The 16,305-nt window shown below is 34.6% G+C and overlaps 1 protein-coding gene across 7 annotated transcripts in view; it reads left to right on the plus strand.

Annotated features, from left to right (window-relative positions):
* Positions 1-8,814, plus strand: part of KCNT2 (potassium sodium-activated channel subfamily T member 2) — a 392,642-nt gene extending 383,828 nt beyond the window's left edge. For 5 of the 7 annotated variants that reach the window (XM_063647669.1, XM_063647672.1, XM_063647664.1 and 2 more), the window contains one exon: positions 6,257-8,772. In XM_063647669.1, coding sequence (XP_063503739.1) covers positions 6,257-6,368 — 112 coding nt within the window. In that variant the 3' untranslated portion in view covers positions 6,369-8,772. Of the gene's footprint in view, positions 1-6,256 lie in introns of all 7 variants that reach the window. The other 2 variants (XM_054449259.2, XM_054449267.2) reach the window with 1 other exon arrangement.
* Positions 8,815-16,305: the final 7,491 nt, after the last annotated feature.

The following is a 16,305-nucleotide window of genomic DNA, read 5'->3' on the forward strand; positions in this document are numbered from 1 at the left end:
GGGAAACAACCATCTGTCATAGCAACAAGATAAAGCATTGTAAAGGCAAGCCCCTACGTAAATAGATTTATGAAGGCAGAAAATGAGACTTGATTATTGATTTGGGAATTGAAAAAGAAGTTTAACACAGCTTTAGGGTTTCAAACTGTATGATTACAAAAATAAAAATGAAAATGTTGTTTCATCAAAACAAGTCAGAATGGGGAGACAATTTTCCGGGCAGGAAAGAGAGGTTGTTGGGTAGTAAAAAAAAAAAAAAAGAGGTGATATGTGGGTCCAGGTATATATGTATTTTTAATAAATGTTGACTTTCTAATTAATTAAGTTTATTGATATATAATAGTTGTGCATTTTATGAGGTACATGTGATATTTTGATACATGCATAAAATATGTAATGATCAATCAGGGTAATTGGGATAGCCATTACCCCAAACATTTATAATTTCTTTGTGTTAGGAATATCCCACATGTTCTTTTCCAGCTATTTTGAAATATACAATGAAGTCTTGTTAAGCATAGTTGCCCTACTGTGCTTTGAAGCACTGGAATTTATTTCTTCTGTGTAACTGTATTTTGGTTACTAATAAACCAGTCTCTCTCCATCTTCCCCTCCTCATCACCTTTCCCAGCCTCTGGTAACATTCTACCTACTATCTCCATGAGATCAATTATTTTAGCTCACACATTTGAATGAAAACATGATATTTGTTTTTCTGTGGCTTATTTCTCTTAACACTATGTTGTTTTTCTGTGGCTTATTTCGTTTAACACTGACTATGTTGATGCAAATGACAGAATTTCATCTTTTTTATGGATGAATGGTATTCTACTTTGCATATATACCACAAATTTTCTTCATCCATCCATTCAAATATGTTATTTAAAGTATAAAGAGGAAATGTCTAGAAAGCATTTAGATACATAGTATTGGAATTTTGAAGATAAGCTAGTTTTCTATAGAAAAAAATATTTTTTATCTTCCAGCTGAAAAAGGCTAAATAGGTAATGTTTTTTCCAAAAGTATAAATACAGAAGAAACAGTAGAAGAATTAATGTTGTACTACTGACGAGTGTTTTGTTTTAGGGCAGAAACAGGAAGCATTTCAAAAACTTATTAGGAAAATTAAACAGCAGGAGTAAATCTGACCCCAAATAAGTGTGAAGAGATTCCTAAAATGCACCTAAGATAGAACTATCAAGTATAATATTGCTTTATTTTGCCATCTGATAATACTGGTTAGAATACAGGAGCATTAGGGAAACAGATGAATAACAATTTAAGCTAGTAGAATTCTTAAGTCACCATCAAAACTTGTATCTGATGGTGATATTGAATTTATAAAGGACTTCAATTAGAGGAAAACATCGTATTTATGATGCACTTGGATTTTAATTACTCATCCTGGACCCTTCACATAGTATATTATGATAATAAAATAAAGCTGTTCTTTTTTCATGGTATCCACATTTATACATGTCTTTTTTCTTTTAAGTCCATAAGTATAGATAATTTTTATTAAATATCTAATCTACCCATATTAATTCCAGCCTTCTTATACCTTTTTGAAATAAATATAATTGTGTTAATTATATAGAATTTAAAAAATTATGCTTACCTTATTTTTATTTTATAATAAATTATGTTTCTTAAGCTTAATACAATCATTTCCCATAATTATTTTTGACAGAATGTTCAAAGAAAATGTTGTCAACCTTTTGAGACTAAGAACATGTCATTTTGTCAAATATTTATGTTCATAATTTCAAATAATGTTTAATCTTTTTACTTATGAATAAAATATGTATGTCACAATGTGGACAGGTAAAGTAGACATATTTTTAGAGAATTTTCTGTCTTTTAGATACTCTTATTTTTTATTAGTTTTAAGCTAAAACATCAACTTGACTGCTATTAAAAAGATAAAAAAGCTTTTCTTACACCGTTGCAGTGATCTGTATTTGTGGCATTGAGATAATTAAATTTCAGTGGAACCAGAGCAATGATAAATTATAATTTGAAAGATGCCTACCATGACATGTAATATATAAAAACACAGTTTAAGAAATTTGCTTTATTGGACTCATAGGTTTTGTAGTGACAATAATAGGAAAAGGAACTTTTGCTACTGCATCAATGAATGTAGAGGATAATGTATTATATTGGTATCTTTTGTTTTTCTAAAAATTCACTTTCAGAAGTTCATTTTAAATGAAGCAACATTAATTTGATGCAAACAATAATAAATCACTAGATGATATGGTATTAAAAAGTGTAATGGGCACTATTAGTTTTCTTCATCAATCAACAATGCTATTGATATTTAAAGTAACTATAAAGCAGTGTGCATAGATGACAAAATCCAGTTAATAGGTCCAAGAACACTAGTCTCAACTTTCATTTGGTCAAAGAAAATAGACTCAGTGTTTTTGATTGCCTTTTCTCATTTTCATTAAGGAGTATATTTTATGAATTTTTCCCTTCAGTCTTTAAGACAAAAGTGCAAACTTTATTAGCATTCTCACTTTTTAATTAGTTTTCCTGTTCATTTTATATACTGCCTCTTAAAAATATTATAGAAGTATTAAATACTTCTTTCATTTGGACTTGGAACATGACTTTCTTAGAATGCTGTGTTGCATATATTTATTTTCCTTCTCTCCTTTTCAAACCCTTAGTGGCTTCCTACTGCCCTTAAAACACAAATTGAAACTACTTATTCTGAAACTTAAGGCATTCATTACCTGTTTCCTACCTTTGTTTCTGACTTTACCTACCATGATTTACCAGTTTTCTAAAGTCAAATCATTTCTAAGCACATCAGAAACATCCATCCTCTGTGGTCTCCATTGACAACATTTGGGATCACCTCCTGTTCCCTCCTCCTAAATCTTCTCTGAAGCCTGGAGAGGCAAGTTCAACCCAGCCCCTCAATAAAGTAGTTCCTAATTCTCTCTGTTGTTCTTTTTCACTTTGTATGATGTTTGGAATTTCTTTTTTTTTTTCTTCCATTATATCTGCTTCATAAATTACACTTTAATCTTCTGCCAGACAGGAGTAATGTTTTGTGATTTTGTTTTAATTCTAAGGTGTTAGCACAGTTTCCTACAGGTGCTCAAGAAGCAGTCACTAAATATACTCAGGCATACCTCAGAGATTTTGCAGGATTGGTTCCAGACTACCACAATAGAGTGAATATTGCAATCAAGCCAGTCACTTGAATTTTTTGTTTCCCAGTGCATACAAAATTTATGTTTGCATTATACTTTAGTCTACTAAGTGTGCAAAAGCAAAGCATTATGCCTAAAAATTTACTTAATTAAAAAACAGTTTATTGCTAAAAAAATGCTAGCAGTCATCTGAGCCTTCAGGGAGTCATAATCTTTTTTTGCTGGTAGAGAGTCTTGCCTCAATGTTGATGGCTGCTGACAGATTGGGGTAGTGGTTGCTAAAGGTTGGAGGATGTGGCAATTTCTTAAAATCAGACAACAATGAAGTAGTATGCTGCATTGATTGACTCTTTCTTTCATGCAAGATTTATCTGTAGCATGTAATACCCTTTGATAGCATTTTATCCAAAGTGGAACCTCTTTTGAAACTGGAGTCAATCCTTTCAAACCCTGCTGCTACTTTGTCAACTAAGTTTATATAATAATATAAATTCTTTACAGTTGTTTCAACAATGTTCATAGCATCTTCACCAGGAGTAGATTTCATCTCAAGAAACCAATTTATTTGATCATAAATAAGAAGCAACTCCTCATTCATTCAAGTTTTGGTCAGAGATTGCAGCAAATGAGTCACATCTTTGGGCTCCACTTCTAATTCTAGTTATCTTGCTATTTCTACCACAACTGCAGTTACTTCCTCCATTGAAGTCTTGAACCCCTCAAAGTCATCGATAAGGGTTGGAGTCAACTTCTTCCAAACTTCTGTTAATGTTGATATTTCTACCTCATCCCATGAATCATGAACATTCAAATTACTCTTTGATCCATGGGCTGCAGAATAGATGTTGTGTTAGCAAGAATGATACAATACTAATCTCATTGTACATCTCCATAAGAGCTCTTGGGTGACCAGGTGCCTTATCAAGGGGCAGTGATATTTTGAAGTCTTTTTTTTAAGCGTTAAATCTCAACAATGGGCCTAACATTTTCAGTAAACTATGCTTTAAACAGATTTGCTGCCAGTCAGGCTTTGTTTTTCCATTTCTAAAGCACAGGCAGAGCAGATTTAGCAGAATTCTTAAGTGTCCTAGGATTTCCAGAATGCTAAATGAACATTGGCTTCAACTGAAAGTCACCAAATGCATTAGCCTCTACCAAGAGAGTCAGCTTGTCACTGAAGCTTTGAAACTAGGCTTTGTCTTCTCCCCTCTAGCTATTAAAGTACTAGATGGCAACTTTTTCCAATAGAAGGCTGTCTTCCAAATTGAAAATCTGTTGTTTAATTTAGCCACCTTCATCAATGATCTTATTAATAGTTTAATTTTTTGGATAACTTGCTGTAGCTTCTGCATTAGCACTGTCTGCTTCACCTTGCACGTTTATGTTATGGAGGAGACTTATTTCCTTAAGCTTCATGAGCTAACGTCTGCTAGCTTCCTCTTCCATAGCTAACCTCTTCCATAGCTTCTTCACTTCCCTCACCTTTCAGAGAATTGAAAAGAGGTAGAGCATTGCTCTTGATATGGCTTTGGATTAAGGGAATGTTGTAGCTGGTTTGGTCTTTTTTCCAGACCGCTCATACTTTTGCCGTCTCAGCAATAAGGCTGTTTCCTTTTCTTATTAGTTGTGTATTCACTGGAGTAGCACTTTTAATTTCCTTAGGAACTTTTCCTTTGCATTCACAACTTGGCTAACTGGCACAAAAGACCAACTTCTAACTTATGTAAGCTTTTGATGTGCCTTCCTCACTAAGCATAATCATTTCTAGCTTTTGATTTAAAGTGAGAGACATGAGACTCTTCCTTTCACTTGAACAATTACAAGTCATTTTTAGGTTATTAACTGATCTAATTTTAATGTTTTTGTTTCTTGGGGAATACAGATGGTGGAGGAGAGGGAGAAAAGTCTAGGGAATAGCCAGTTGGTGGAGTGATCAGAACACACATATTTTATTGGTTAAAATTGCCTTCTTATATGGGTGCGGATAGTGGTATCCCAAAACAATTGCAATAGGAACATCAAAGATTACTGATCACAGATCACTATAACAGATATAATTACAATGGAAAAAGTTCAAGTTACCAAATCTGACACACAGACCCTAAGTGAGCACATGCTGGAAAAAATGTCTCCAATGGACTTGCTTGATTCAGGGTTGCCACAAACCTTCCATTTATAAATAATTCAATATTGGCAAAGTGCAATCAAGTTAAAAGCAATAAAAAAGGTATGCCTGTACATCATTTGACAGTCTGAAGTAAGACAACTCTCTGAAAACAAATTCTCACGTTAATGAGATGTTTGAGTTTGGCAGATAAACATTTTTCTATTTACTAGCAGAATTAATTAAGAATTATTCTCTATACTTTAGTATTATCACTTACTATACTATACTGTACTATACTAGTATATACTATACTATACTGTACACTTACTATAGTGTACACTATACTATACACTTACTATACATAACCTGAATTTTAGATAAATAATTTTCCTGCTAATTTAAACATTATGCATTATATTCACTATAACATTTGTTAAACTGTTGATTTTACAGATTCATAAAATATTTAAATTGAAAAGACTATAGAAATTGCTTACATCAATCTCCTAATTTTTTAAGTGATAAAAATAAGACAAAGAACAGTTAAGTAATGGAAGAATGATGGCTAAAATGTAGGTCTCCTTCATAGAAAAATGGCCAAAGTAAGGGATAATAAGTCAACAGCATACTTAATCATAAAACTTTGATGAGATGAAGGTGCTGAAATTGATTATAATTGAAAAATAATGGTGACTGACAACAAATATGCACAGGGAAAAAGAGGAAGAAGAAGAAAAATAATAGTGCTTGATTCATCAGCATTCATCATCATAATCTTCTCAGGTATGAAAATGATAATATTAACCATGCCAAATTGTAAAGGCCAGCTAAACAGTGAGTTCTACCACCAATGTTGTATACAGACAGTTTAGATAATCTGAAAACTGAACAAATAAAGTAGAAATATGAAGTGTCAATGTGAATTAATGTTGCCTGTATTTACTATTGCAAAGTTATTTATTTTGTTTTCTTTTATTAGATACTTAATTCGACCAGATCCACTGGCCTACCTTCCAAACAGTGAGCCCAGTCGAAGAAACAGCATCTGCAATGTCACTGGTCAAGATTCTCGGGAGGAAACTCAACTTTGATAAAAATAAAATGAGAAACTTTTTCCTACAAGGACCTTGCTTGAAACCACGAAAGTTTTGCTGGCACGAAAGAAACTAGATGGAAATATATGTAATTCTCTCATATTTAAAAACGTAATCTCTTCTCTTAGAAGTATAGATCATTTTGAAACTTAATGTACTACTTACTGGTACTCTCCCTATTAATGTTTGAAGGACATCAATGGAATAAATTTGAAAAGCTATATTAAAATACAAAAATTTAAATCTGACATTTAATCCTTTTATAATAATCCAAACTCTATGAAAGCAATTTTAAAAATTGTTAAGGTTTTATGAAGTTGACAAAATCTAACTATATTTGGTGCATCACAATGGACACAGAATGCTGCTGCTCCTCTTAAAAATTAAATGTGTCATATTATATTCTTTAAACTTACTGTTTTACAAGATTGAGCTCATCGTAAATGTCTAGTCTTCTCTACATAGAGATTAACCAACAAACTTGTGTGGCTGACTTTTGTGTAAGAATCATAGTTTGCTTTAGAATACAAATCTTTAAGTCATTTTAACTTTTTTTCCTCTGCCTTACGATATAAAAATACTTATCTTAGAATTTGAGATGTTCATAGCATGTTTTATTACACTGAAGAAACTAAAACATAAATGAAAAGAAACACTAGGTTCCTGCACTTTTTGGTAACTTTACGTCTAGCAAATATTTTATGCCAAGAAAAGCATACTATAAAGCAAATATCTATTATTCTCCTAAATGAATGCCTAGCATAGAGAAAATACTTAATACACATTTGTTGACTTAAATTTAATTCAAGGATTGAAAAATTAACTAGATATCTTGAAATATACAGTAATGATTGTCCTTAGACTCTTGAGCTTTACCATTTTTCATATTCATATATCTTTATAGTAAATTTCATTAGAAAAATTCTTTTAAAATTGACAGAAGATAATTTATACCTTTTATGGACTCTGAAGACACTTCAAAACATTAAAAGTCCTTATGTCTTTGGTAATGAAACAATAACACTCAATGAAGGGTGTATTAAAATTTTTGGCTTAATTTTGAAATCGTATATATGAACTGTACTTTAACATTATGAGAGAAAAGCATAAACAAAAATAGGTAATTCTTGGCTTTTAACATTAATGCAAATCATGCAGAATTTGAGTTATAAATTTAAATATAAATTGACCATTGATGATATCCAGTTTTTCATTTTTTACCTGTATTGCATTTTCCCCCTAGAGAAATAGATCAAAAGTGCACAAGAGTATGCGTACATAGTTTACCAGGTAGTAGAAGTGTGTTAAAATGTTCCTATAAAAGAAACATTGATAAACTTAAATATACACTGTTCTAATTTTGTATTTTTTAATTTTTGAATTTGACATAGAGTTTAATTCAGCAACAACAAAAAATACATATAAAACTAGAAAGGGACATTTTTTTCCTTTCTTTTCATAATGAAGCAGATCAACTTAAAGGATAATAAAATTTCCAAAGAAAAGATATTCTAATGTACTCTCAATAATTCTACAGAAATAAAACTGTAAAGTGCAATGTGAAATCAAAGATTATAGTCATTGCATAATTTGGCTTTGAGACTATGAAATGTCTTTTTTTCTTTTTGGTATTTTACATTATTCACATTTTAGAATAACAGGAACACCAAGAATTACCCCTAAAACAGAGACCCTGTATTTAATCTACTTTGATCAGAGAAGTAGAATTTATAACAAGTTACCTAAAATTGGGAGCATGCCTTAAAACTTAAAGATTGTATGCATATATGTGTATATGTTATAAACGTGAAATATATTTGACACACACATTCACATATAAATTGTTAAAAACTGAAGGCAGAATGGAATAATATACGTAATAGAGAAAAACGATAAATTTAATGAACTTGTTTTATATTTGCATATCAAGAGTCAAGTATGATGTTTCTTTAAGTTGACTTTTTTTACTTCATTATTTTTAGGAATAAATGTAAGATTTTACAAATCTTTTATTTCCCCACAAGATCTGAAGTTTGGTATTTTTGCATTATGACAGTTATTGAGACTAGGATTTTAAGCTAGGATATGATTATATTTCCTATATAACTAAAAATTTTGTTTCATAAATTTTAAAGTAATTATTTTTGACTATGAACATTAGTCCAAATTTAATATTTGACACAGTTCATACCAGCTTGCTACAATAATGATAATTTATTAGTATTTCTGTTATTTAAAGAATAAAAACATGCTTATAAAAGACTTTTAATGAACTGTTGCCTTTTTAAAATAATTATACTTGCACATGAAAATAAAATATAAAGTCAACAATAGTCCTTGTAGCCCAATGGGAATTGATTCTGTTTATTGTCTGTACCATTTTGCTACCAGTTACATTGAACTGCTTTAAAATAAATAATAAAATTATTTCTAATGATGAAAACTCTTGATTTTTTTTGCCAAAACTTCAGTTGCTTAAATAAATTATGTGTTGGAACTATAAAAATCATTTTTCATTTTTATATTTTAAACCCAAAATAGCTATGGAGGTTATCTCATTTGAAAATATAGTGATAAACAAACTTCTGTTGAATTGTATCTTAACATCAGAGATTCTGAATAGTTGCACCATGTCAGAAAAGGAGAAGTGAGGAGGGAAGGAGAGTTGAGATGGGAGGAAATGAACAATAGGAAGAAAGGGAGCAAGAAGAAAACAGAAGGTAAGAAAAAAAATAAACCTTAGTGAAGATGTCAGAAGAGAAAAGTATTTTACGACACAGAATCATATCACAATACACTAATTTAAGAGTCAGAAAAGCACTGGTTAGAGAAAAGAAAAAATAGTTTTTAACACAAAGATGGAATTCCAGTTCCAGGCAAATGGAATACACCCATTTCTCCCTATTCCTCCTGCTAAACACAGCTAAACCCCCTAGATATTATATGTAAAACAAACCTAAGAAGGTTCTGAACAGTGGAAAGAAGGAGGAAGACAGACTAGGGAATTGGGACTTGAAGAAAGACATGGTGGTGAATTCTGTGGGATTTTTCTTGGCTTCCTGTATATCCTGATCTTGATATTGAGAAACATCAATGAGCACGGATGAAAAAGTTCCAAGAAAAGCCTGCTGTCTCCTTCAAAAGGACTGGCTCCTGTGGCAGATGTGGCTTCTGCAGCACCAGATTGCTGATAGTTTAGTATGGACGCTTCTTCTGAGATGGGCTCCACACCTGGTGGCCTGAAGCTTCCCTCAGCACCCTGTTAGATGATTTTCTAGTGGCGTGCTTCCAGTGAGACGCTTTCCCATAAAAAGCTTCCTCTGGCACCCTAGAGGGTGGAATTCCAGCAAGTTCTGCCAGTGCAGCACCATAGTGACTTCTCCGCTGTTCTGTGAGCCACAGCTGTGCTATCTTGATTTCCAGTGCAGTCCTGGAATCTCTTCCTGGAGCACTTTATCTTGGCCTTGAAAATAATGCATCCTCCTTACATCTGCTATTGCTATATTATTTTCAAGTTATCTTTACTATTACTAACCAATCTGATACTTCTCTATTGCTCTGTTATAGTTAAAAAATCTCTGTGTAAAATGTTCTCTGTCCAAATCACTGTGTGGTTTCTCTCTCCAAACAGGACCCCGACTGATACATGATGCACAAATCAGCAGTTCTTGGTTTAATGAAATAATGGTGACATCAAATTCTGCAAACCTGAGAGACAGACTTTGGGCAAATTCAACAAATTAAATAGCACCTGCTGGAAAACTTTGCAGACAGATGATGCACTCATCCCGTGGAGCATTAGACCATTTTCGTTTCATTTTGATCTTCTCTACTGTTTTTTATAGGACTGTCTTCAGTCCTATAGTTTATAGGACTAACTCATTTGTGGGAAGGGAGAAATAGATATGCCAACTTTAATCATGTAGGTCAATCTAAAATTATAGCAAATTGTTGTTAAAAATAGTAATTTTGCTTATAATTAAACAATATGCTTATATTGTTATCCAATAGAATTGTATTTTATTACTTAATATAAACGTGTGTTTGTAGAAACAAAACAAAGACCCGTTTTTCTAAAAATAAATAATAGAAATCTTTCACAAATTGCACTATAATTAGTCACACTCCAAGGAAATATAATATAGTTCCACTCCAAGATTTGTATTTTCTTCTTTTTGTATCATACACAAAATATATTTCATCCTAGTGACACCAAGCTAGATATCTTTGTACTTGGAAATTAAATACAATTCCAAAAAGAAACATTTCTAAATTTATTGACTTCCACTCTGATCTGTATGTTATTCATATAGACTAAGAAAGCATGAGTAGTTCATCAGAATGTATTTTTTTCCTCTGAAAGTTCTCGACTTTCGAAAAACAGGAGCTATGAGACACTTTTATTAATAGACATGAGATTGCTACTGAAGTTGATGTTTGTAAATACACTGCATAGCCATATAGGCACAATTAAGTTATACATTGCTAAAGTAATATTTTAGAGCTTTAAGTTCTTTTAATTACTGATTATTATCGTATGCAAGAAATATGTTAAAAAAGGTAATAGATTCCAAATTTTAATTGAGACCGCAGAATGAAAGCCTTCAAAAGATCTATCAATCTGTCATAAGATTTCACAAAGAAACTGACATTTTGTGATATATATTAGGCAGGACAGGTTCAGCTACAGTGAGGGAAGAGAGAGACCCTCTCATATTGTTTTATATTGTTTTATCCTCAGTACCTGTTTTAAGAAAAAAACAGGGAAGTAAAACTAAAGACAGGCAGCCCGGCACCAGGCCCGAAACCAGGCCTTGGCCTGCCTGGCCTAAACCCAGTAGTTAAAAATCAACTCATAACTTAGAAACCGATGTTATTCATAGATTCCAGACATTGTATAGAAGAACATTGTGAAACTCCCTGACCTGCTCTGTTTCTCTCTGACTACCAGTGCATGAAACCCCTGTCACATATGCCCTAGATTGCTCAATCAATCACAACCCTTTCATGTAAAATCTTTAGTGTTGTGAGCCCTTAAAAGGGACAGAAATTATGCACTCAGGGAGCTCAGATTTTAAGGCAGTAGCTTGCCGATGCTCCCAGCTGAATAAAGCCCTTCCTTCTACAACTCAGTGTCTGAGAGGTTTTGTCTGCGGCTTGTCCTGCTCCATTTCTTGGTTCCCTGACTGGGAAACAAGATAACTGACTGATGGCCCAGGCAGCCCCTTAGGCAGCTTGGGCCTGCCCTGTGGAGCATCCCTGCGGGGCACTCCGGCCAGCCTGAGTGACACAATCCAAAGAGCCCTCCCAGGTAGGAAATTGCCCTGGTGGAACGCCTCGCCAGAGCAGCGTGTAGCAGGCCCCTGCAGAGGATTAACACAGTGGCTGAACACCGAGAAGGAACTGGCACTTGGAGTCTGGACATCTGAAACTTGGTAAGACTAGTCTTTGGGACTTGCCCCACTCCATCTGAGTGGAAGTGTGGCCTGATCACCCACAGTGTACCTGTATTGGCACTTTTGTTCTGGTTTTGACTTGGCTTGACTTTGTAAGACTAGTCTTTGGAACTTGCCCCACTCGATCTGAGTGGAAGCGTGGCCTGATCAACCATGGTGTGCCTGTATTGGCACTTTTGTTCTGGTTTTGACTTGGCTTGACTTGGTAAGACTAGTCTTTAGAGCTTGCCCCATTCCATCTGAGTAGAAGCGTGGCCTGATCACCCACGGCATGCCTACGTTGGCACTTTTGTTCTGGTTTTGACTTGACTTGAATTGCTGGATACTTTGGTTTTAGTTTTGACTTGGCTTGAAATTTTTAGTACTCAGTTTGAATTTCATGATTTTAGTTTAGTATAAACGGTAAAAGTGTGTGTGCCCTCTTTACCTGTTCTTTGTCTTGTAGTGAGTGTGTGTGGTGTGAGCATAGTATTTTGTCTTGGAAAAAAAAAAAAAAAAGCAGCATAGGTCAGGCACAAATAAGCCCACCCCACTAGGAACTATGTTAAAAAAATTTTCAAAAAAGAATTTAAAGGAGATTACGGTGTTACTGTGACACCAGGAAAGCTTAGAACTTTGTGTGAAATAGACTGGCCAGCATTAAAGGTAGGTTGGCCATCAGAAGGAAGCCTGGACAGGTCCCTCGTTTCAAAAGTATGACACAAGGTAACCTGTAAGCCAAGGCACCCAGACCAGTTTCCATACACAGAGAGTTACAGCTGGTTTTAGAGTCCCTTCCCCCGACAGTAGTTAGAACAGCAGCATAAGCAGCTGGCAGAGGCAAGGAAAGACCAGCAGAGAGAAAAAGAGGCCATCTATACCAATTCTAAGTTAACTTAGACTAAACAAGGTCTTATTAATAGCAAAAGATAATTAAAATCCCAAACTTACAAAGTTTTCAACAAAAGTGAAGTTTGCTAAAACTTAACAGTGTAACATGTATTATAGTAACTTCTAATCTTGTAGCCTTAGACAGTCTAGTCAAAAGACATAAAGAATAGTTATCTTCAAAAAAAAAAAAGAAAAGGAAAAGGAGGCAGAATTTATGTAAAAAAAAGTGTTATATAGTAAATTCTTGTCCTGAAATAAATTAACTAGTTGTTTAAAGAAAAAAATGTTTGTAATAAGTCAAAAAGTTAGGACATGTTGAAAAATTGTCTGCCAAAGTCATGAAAGAAAAAATGTTACATAAAAATTTTTATGCAAAAAATACTGTATAATTTAAAAAAAGTAATAAGGCCTCGTAAGTACTATTAAAGAAACAAATATTCCATCTGCACATTAAACAAAAGCAATTGTTATGCTTGTGCATAACAGAGGCCCTGATTGTCCCCCTTCCACTAAGGTGGTCCTCCAGTCGACCAGGCATGGACTGTATGGTAGCTCTTTTTCAGGATTCTACAGCCTGGAGTAATAAGTCATGCCAAGCTCTCTCTGCTATATCCCGAAGTCCCTGCGGGTCAGCCCCTGAGGGCCATCCAGCTTCCGTCTCCCTACACTCAGTTCACTTCATGTCTCTCACGGCAGGGAGGAGACTTAGCATTCCTTGGAGACCTGAAGGGATGCAGTGAACTTAAGAATTGCACCAGCATGGCACATGTATACATATGTAACTTACTGCACATTGGGCACATGTACCATAAAACCTAAAGTATAATAATAATAATAATAATAATAATAATTACAATAAAAGAAAAAAAAAAAAAAAAGAATTTTCAAGAGCTTATCAATCAGTCAGTCCTTGTTCATCCCCAAGTGGATGTGTGGTGGTATTGCGGTGGACCTTTACTAGGCACTCTGCCAAATAACTATAGTGGCACTTGTGCTTTAGTCCATTTGGCTATCCCTTTCCCCTGGCATTTCATCAACCAGAGGAAGGAAAAAAAAATAATAAGACATCGTAAAGCGAGAGAAGCCCCTTATAGGTCTTTCAACTCTTACATCTATTTAGATGCAATTGGAGCCCTGCAAAGAATACCAGATCAATTTAAAGCTTGAAATCAAATAGTTACAAGATTTAAGTCAATATTTTAGTAGATGAAAATCAATAAAAATATAGATTAGATAAACTACATCTATTACAACCAACAGCAATGAACTTTTCATGAGTTAAAAAGAAAAACTCATGTCGGCCCCAGCCCTGAGGCTACCTGACCTGACAAAACTCTTTACACTGTATGTTTCAGAAAGAAAAAAAAAAAATGGCTTTCAGAAAGAAAAAAAAAAAAAGTTGGAGTTTTAACCCAGACTGTAGGGCCCTGGCCAAGGCCAGTGGCCTATCTCTCAAAAAAACTAGACAGGGTTTCCAAAGGCTGGCCCCATGTCCAAAGGCCATGGTAGCAATGGCCCTGTTAGCACAAGAAGCAGATAAGCTCTTAGACAAAACCTAAACATAAAGTCCCCCCATGCTGTGGTGATTTTAATAAATACCAAGGGACACCATTAGCTAATGAATGCTAGACTAACTAGATACCAAAGCTTGCTCTGTGAAAATCCCCGCATAACCATTGAAGTTTGAAACACCCTAAACCCCGTCACCTTTCTCCCGGTATCAGAGAGCCCAGTTAAACATAACTGTGTAGAAGTATTAGACTCAGTTTATTCTAGTAGGCCCAACCACCAAGACCACCCTTAAACATCAGTAGACTAGGATCTGTACATAGACAGGAGCAGCTTCGCCAACCCCTGTAAAGTGATTCTGAAGAAGATGACAAGCCCTGCTCCAGTCACACCCGGAAGCTGACTGGTCCACGCATGGCCAAAGCATGAGGAAACTCATCGCAAGACTCATTTTCCTTAAAATTTAGACTCGTACAGTAAGGACTTCAACTGACCTTCCTCAGACTGAGAACTGTTTCCAGTATATACATCAAGTCACTGAGGTAAGACAAAAGATTGCTACAGTCCTATTATTTTACAGTTATTATAAGTATACCAAGACTCTAAAAGAAACTTGCTTGTATAATGCTATTCTATCCAAAGCATCTAGCCCAGGAAATAACGAACCTGATACGTGTTATAACGCATTTTAAGCCTCCCATGATCACAGTTTTTAAAATAAAATTAAGGACTGGTCCTTTTCTAGGTGACACAAGTAAGGTAATAGCTAGAACAGAAAAAAAAGAGGTCCCCAAAAATGTAACCTTAAAATTTGATGCTTGTGCTGCTATTAATAGTAAGCAGCATAAAATAAGATGTGGGTCTCTAAATTGAAAAAAAAAAGTTACACAGTAAAAAAATAAGTATATCTGTCAAGAATCATATTTATGTGAGATGTGTCAATACTGGCCTTGTGTCATTTAGGCTACTTGAAAAAAAGATAAAAAGATCCTGTTTGGCTCCAAAAAGGAAAAGTCAGCCCCTCTTGCATGAGTAGGAGCTGCAACCTTTTAGAATTGATAATCACAAACCCCTCAGACCCAAAGTGGAATAAAGAAAAATATGTAACATTAGGCATTGACAGAAAAAGAGTAGATCCTAGTGTAAGCAACCTAATAAAAGGAGAGGTTCAAAAATGCTCTCCAGAACCAGTATTTCAGACTTTCTATGATGAACTAAATGTGCCAGTACCTGAGATTCCAGGAAAAACTAAAAATTTGTTTTTGCTATTAGCCGAACATGTAGCCCAGTCTCTGCAAGTCACCTCATGTTGTGTTTGTGGAGGAACCATAACAGGAGATCAATGGCCATAGGAATCCTGAGAATTAGTTCCCACAGACCCGGTTCCTGATGAATTCCCAGCCCAAAAGAACCACCCTGACAATTTTTAGGTTCTAAAAGTCTCAACTATTGGACAGTATTGCATAGTTAAAGAAAGAAAAGGATTAACTCATCCTGTAAGGCAGCTTAGTTGTCTTAGGCAAAAGCTGTATAATGGTACCACAAAAACAGTTACATGGTGGAGTTCCAATTACACAGAAATAAATCCATTCAGTAAATTTCCAAAGCTGCAGATTGTTTAAGCCCACCCAGGATTCCACCAGGACTGGACAGCCCCCACCAGGTTATACTAGATATGTGAACACAGAGCTTAGGCTAAGCTGCCTGATCAGTGGACAGGTAGCTGTGTAATTGGCACCATTAAGCCATCTTTCTTCTTACTGCCCATAAAAACAGGTAAACTTCTAGGCTTCCCAGTCTATGCTTCCCACAAAAAACGAAGCACAGCCATAACTGATTAGAAAGATGATAAATGGCCCCCTGAAAAAATCATACAATACTATAGACTCACCACTTAGGCACAAGATGGCTCATAAAGATATTGAACCCCCATCTACATGCTCAACCGAATCATATGGTTAAAAGCTGTTTTAGAAATTATTACTAATAAAACCGGTCAAGTCTTGACTGTTCTTGCCCAGTAAGAGACTCTGATGAGAAATGCTATCTATCAAAATAGACTAGCTCTTGACTACTTGCTAGCAGCTGAAGGAGGAGTT

The sequence above is a fragment of the Pongo pygmaeus genome, chromosome 1 (genome assembly GCF_028885625.2).
Source record: "Pongo pygmaeus isolate AG05252 chromosome 1, NHGRI_mPonPyg2-v2.0_pri, whole genome shotgun sequence".
Lineage (NCBI taxonomy): Eukaryota > Metazoa > Chordata > Mammalia > Primates > Hominidae > Pongo > Pongo pygmaeus.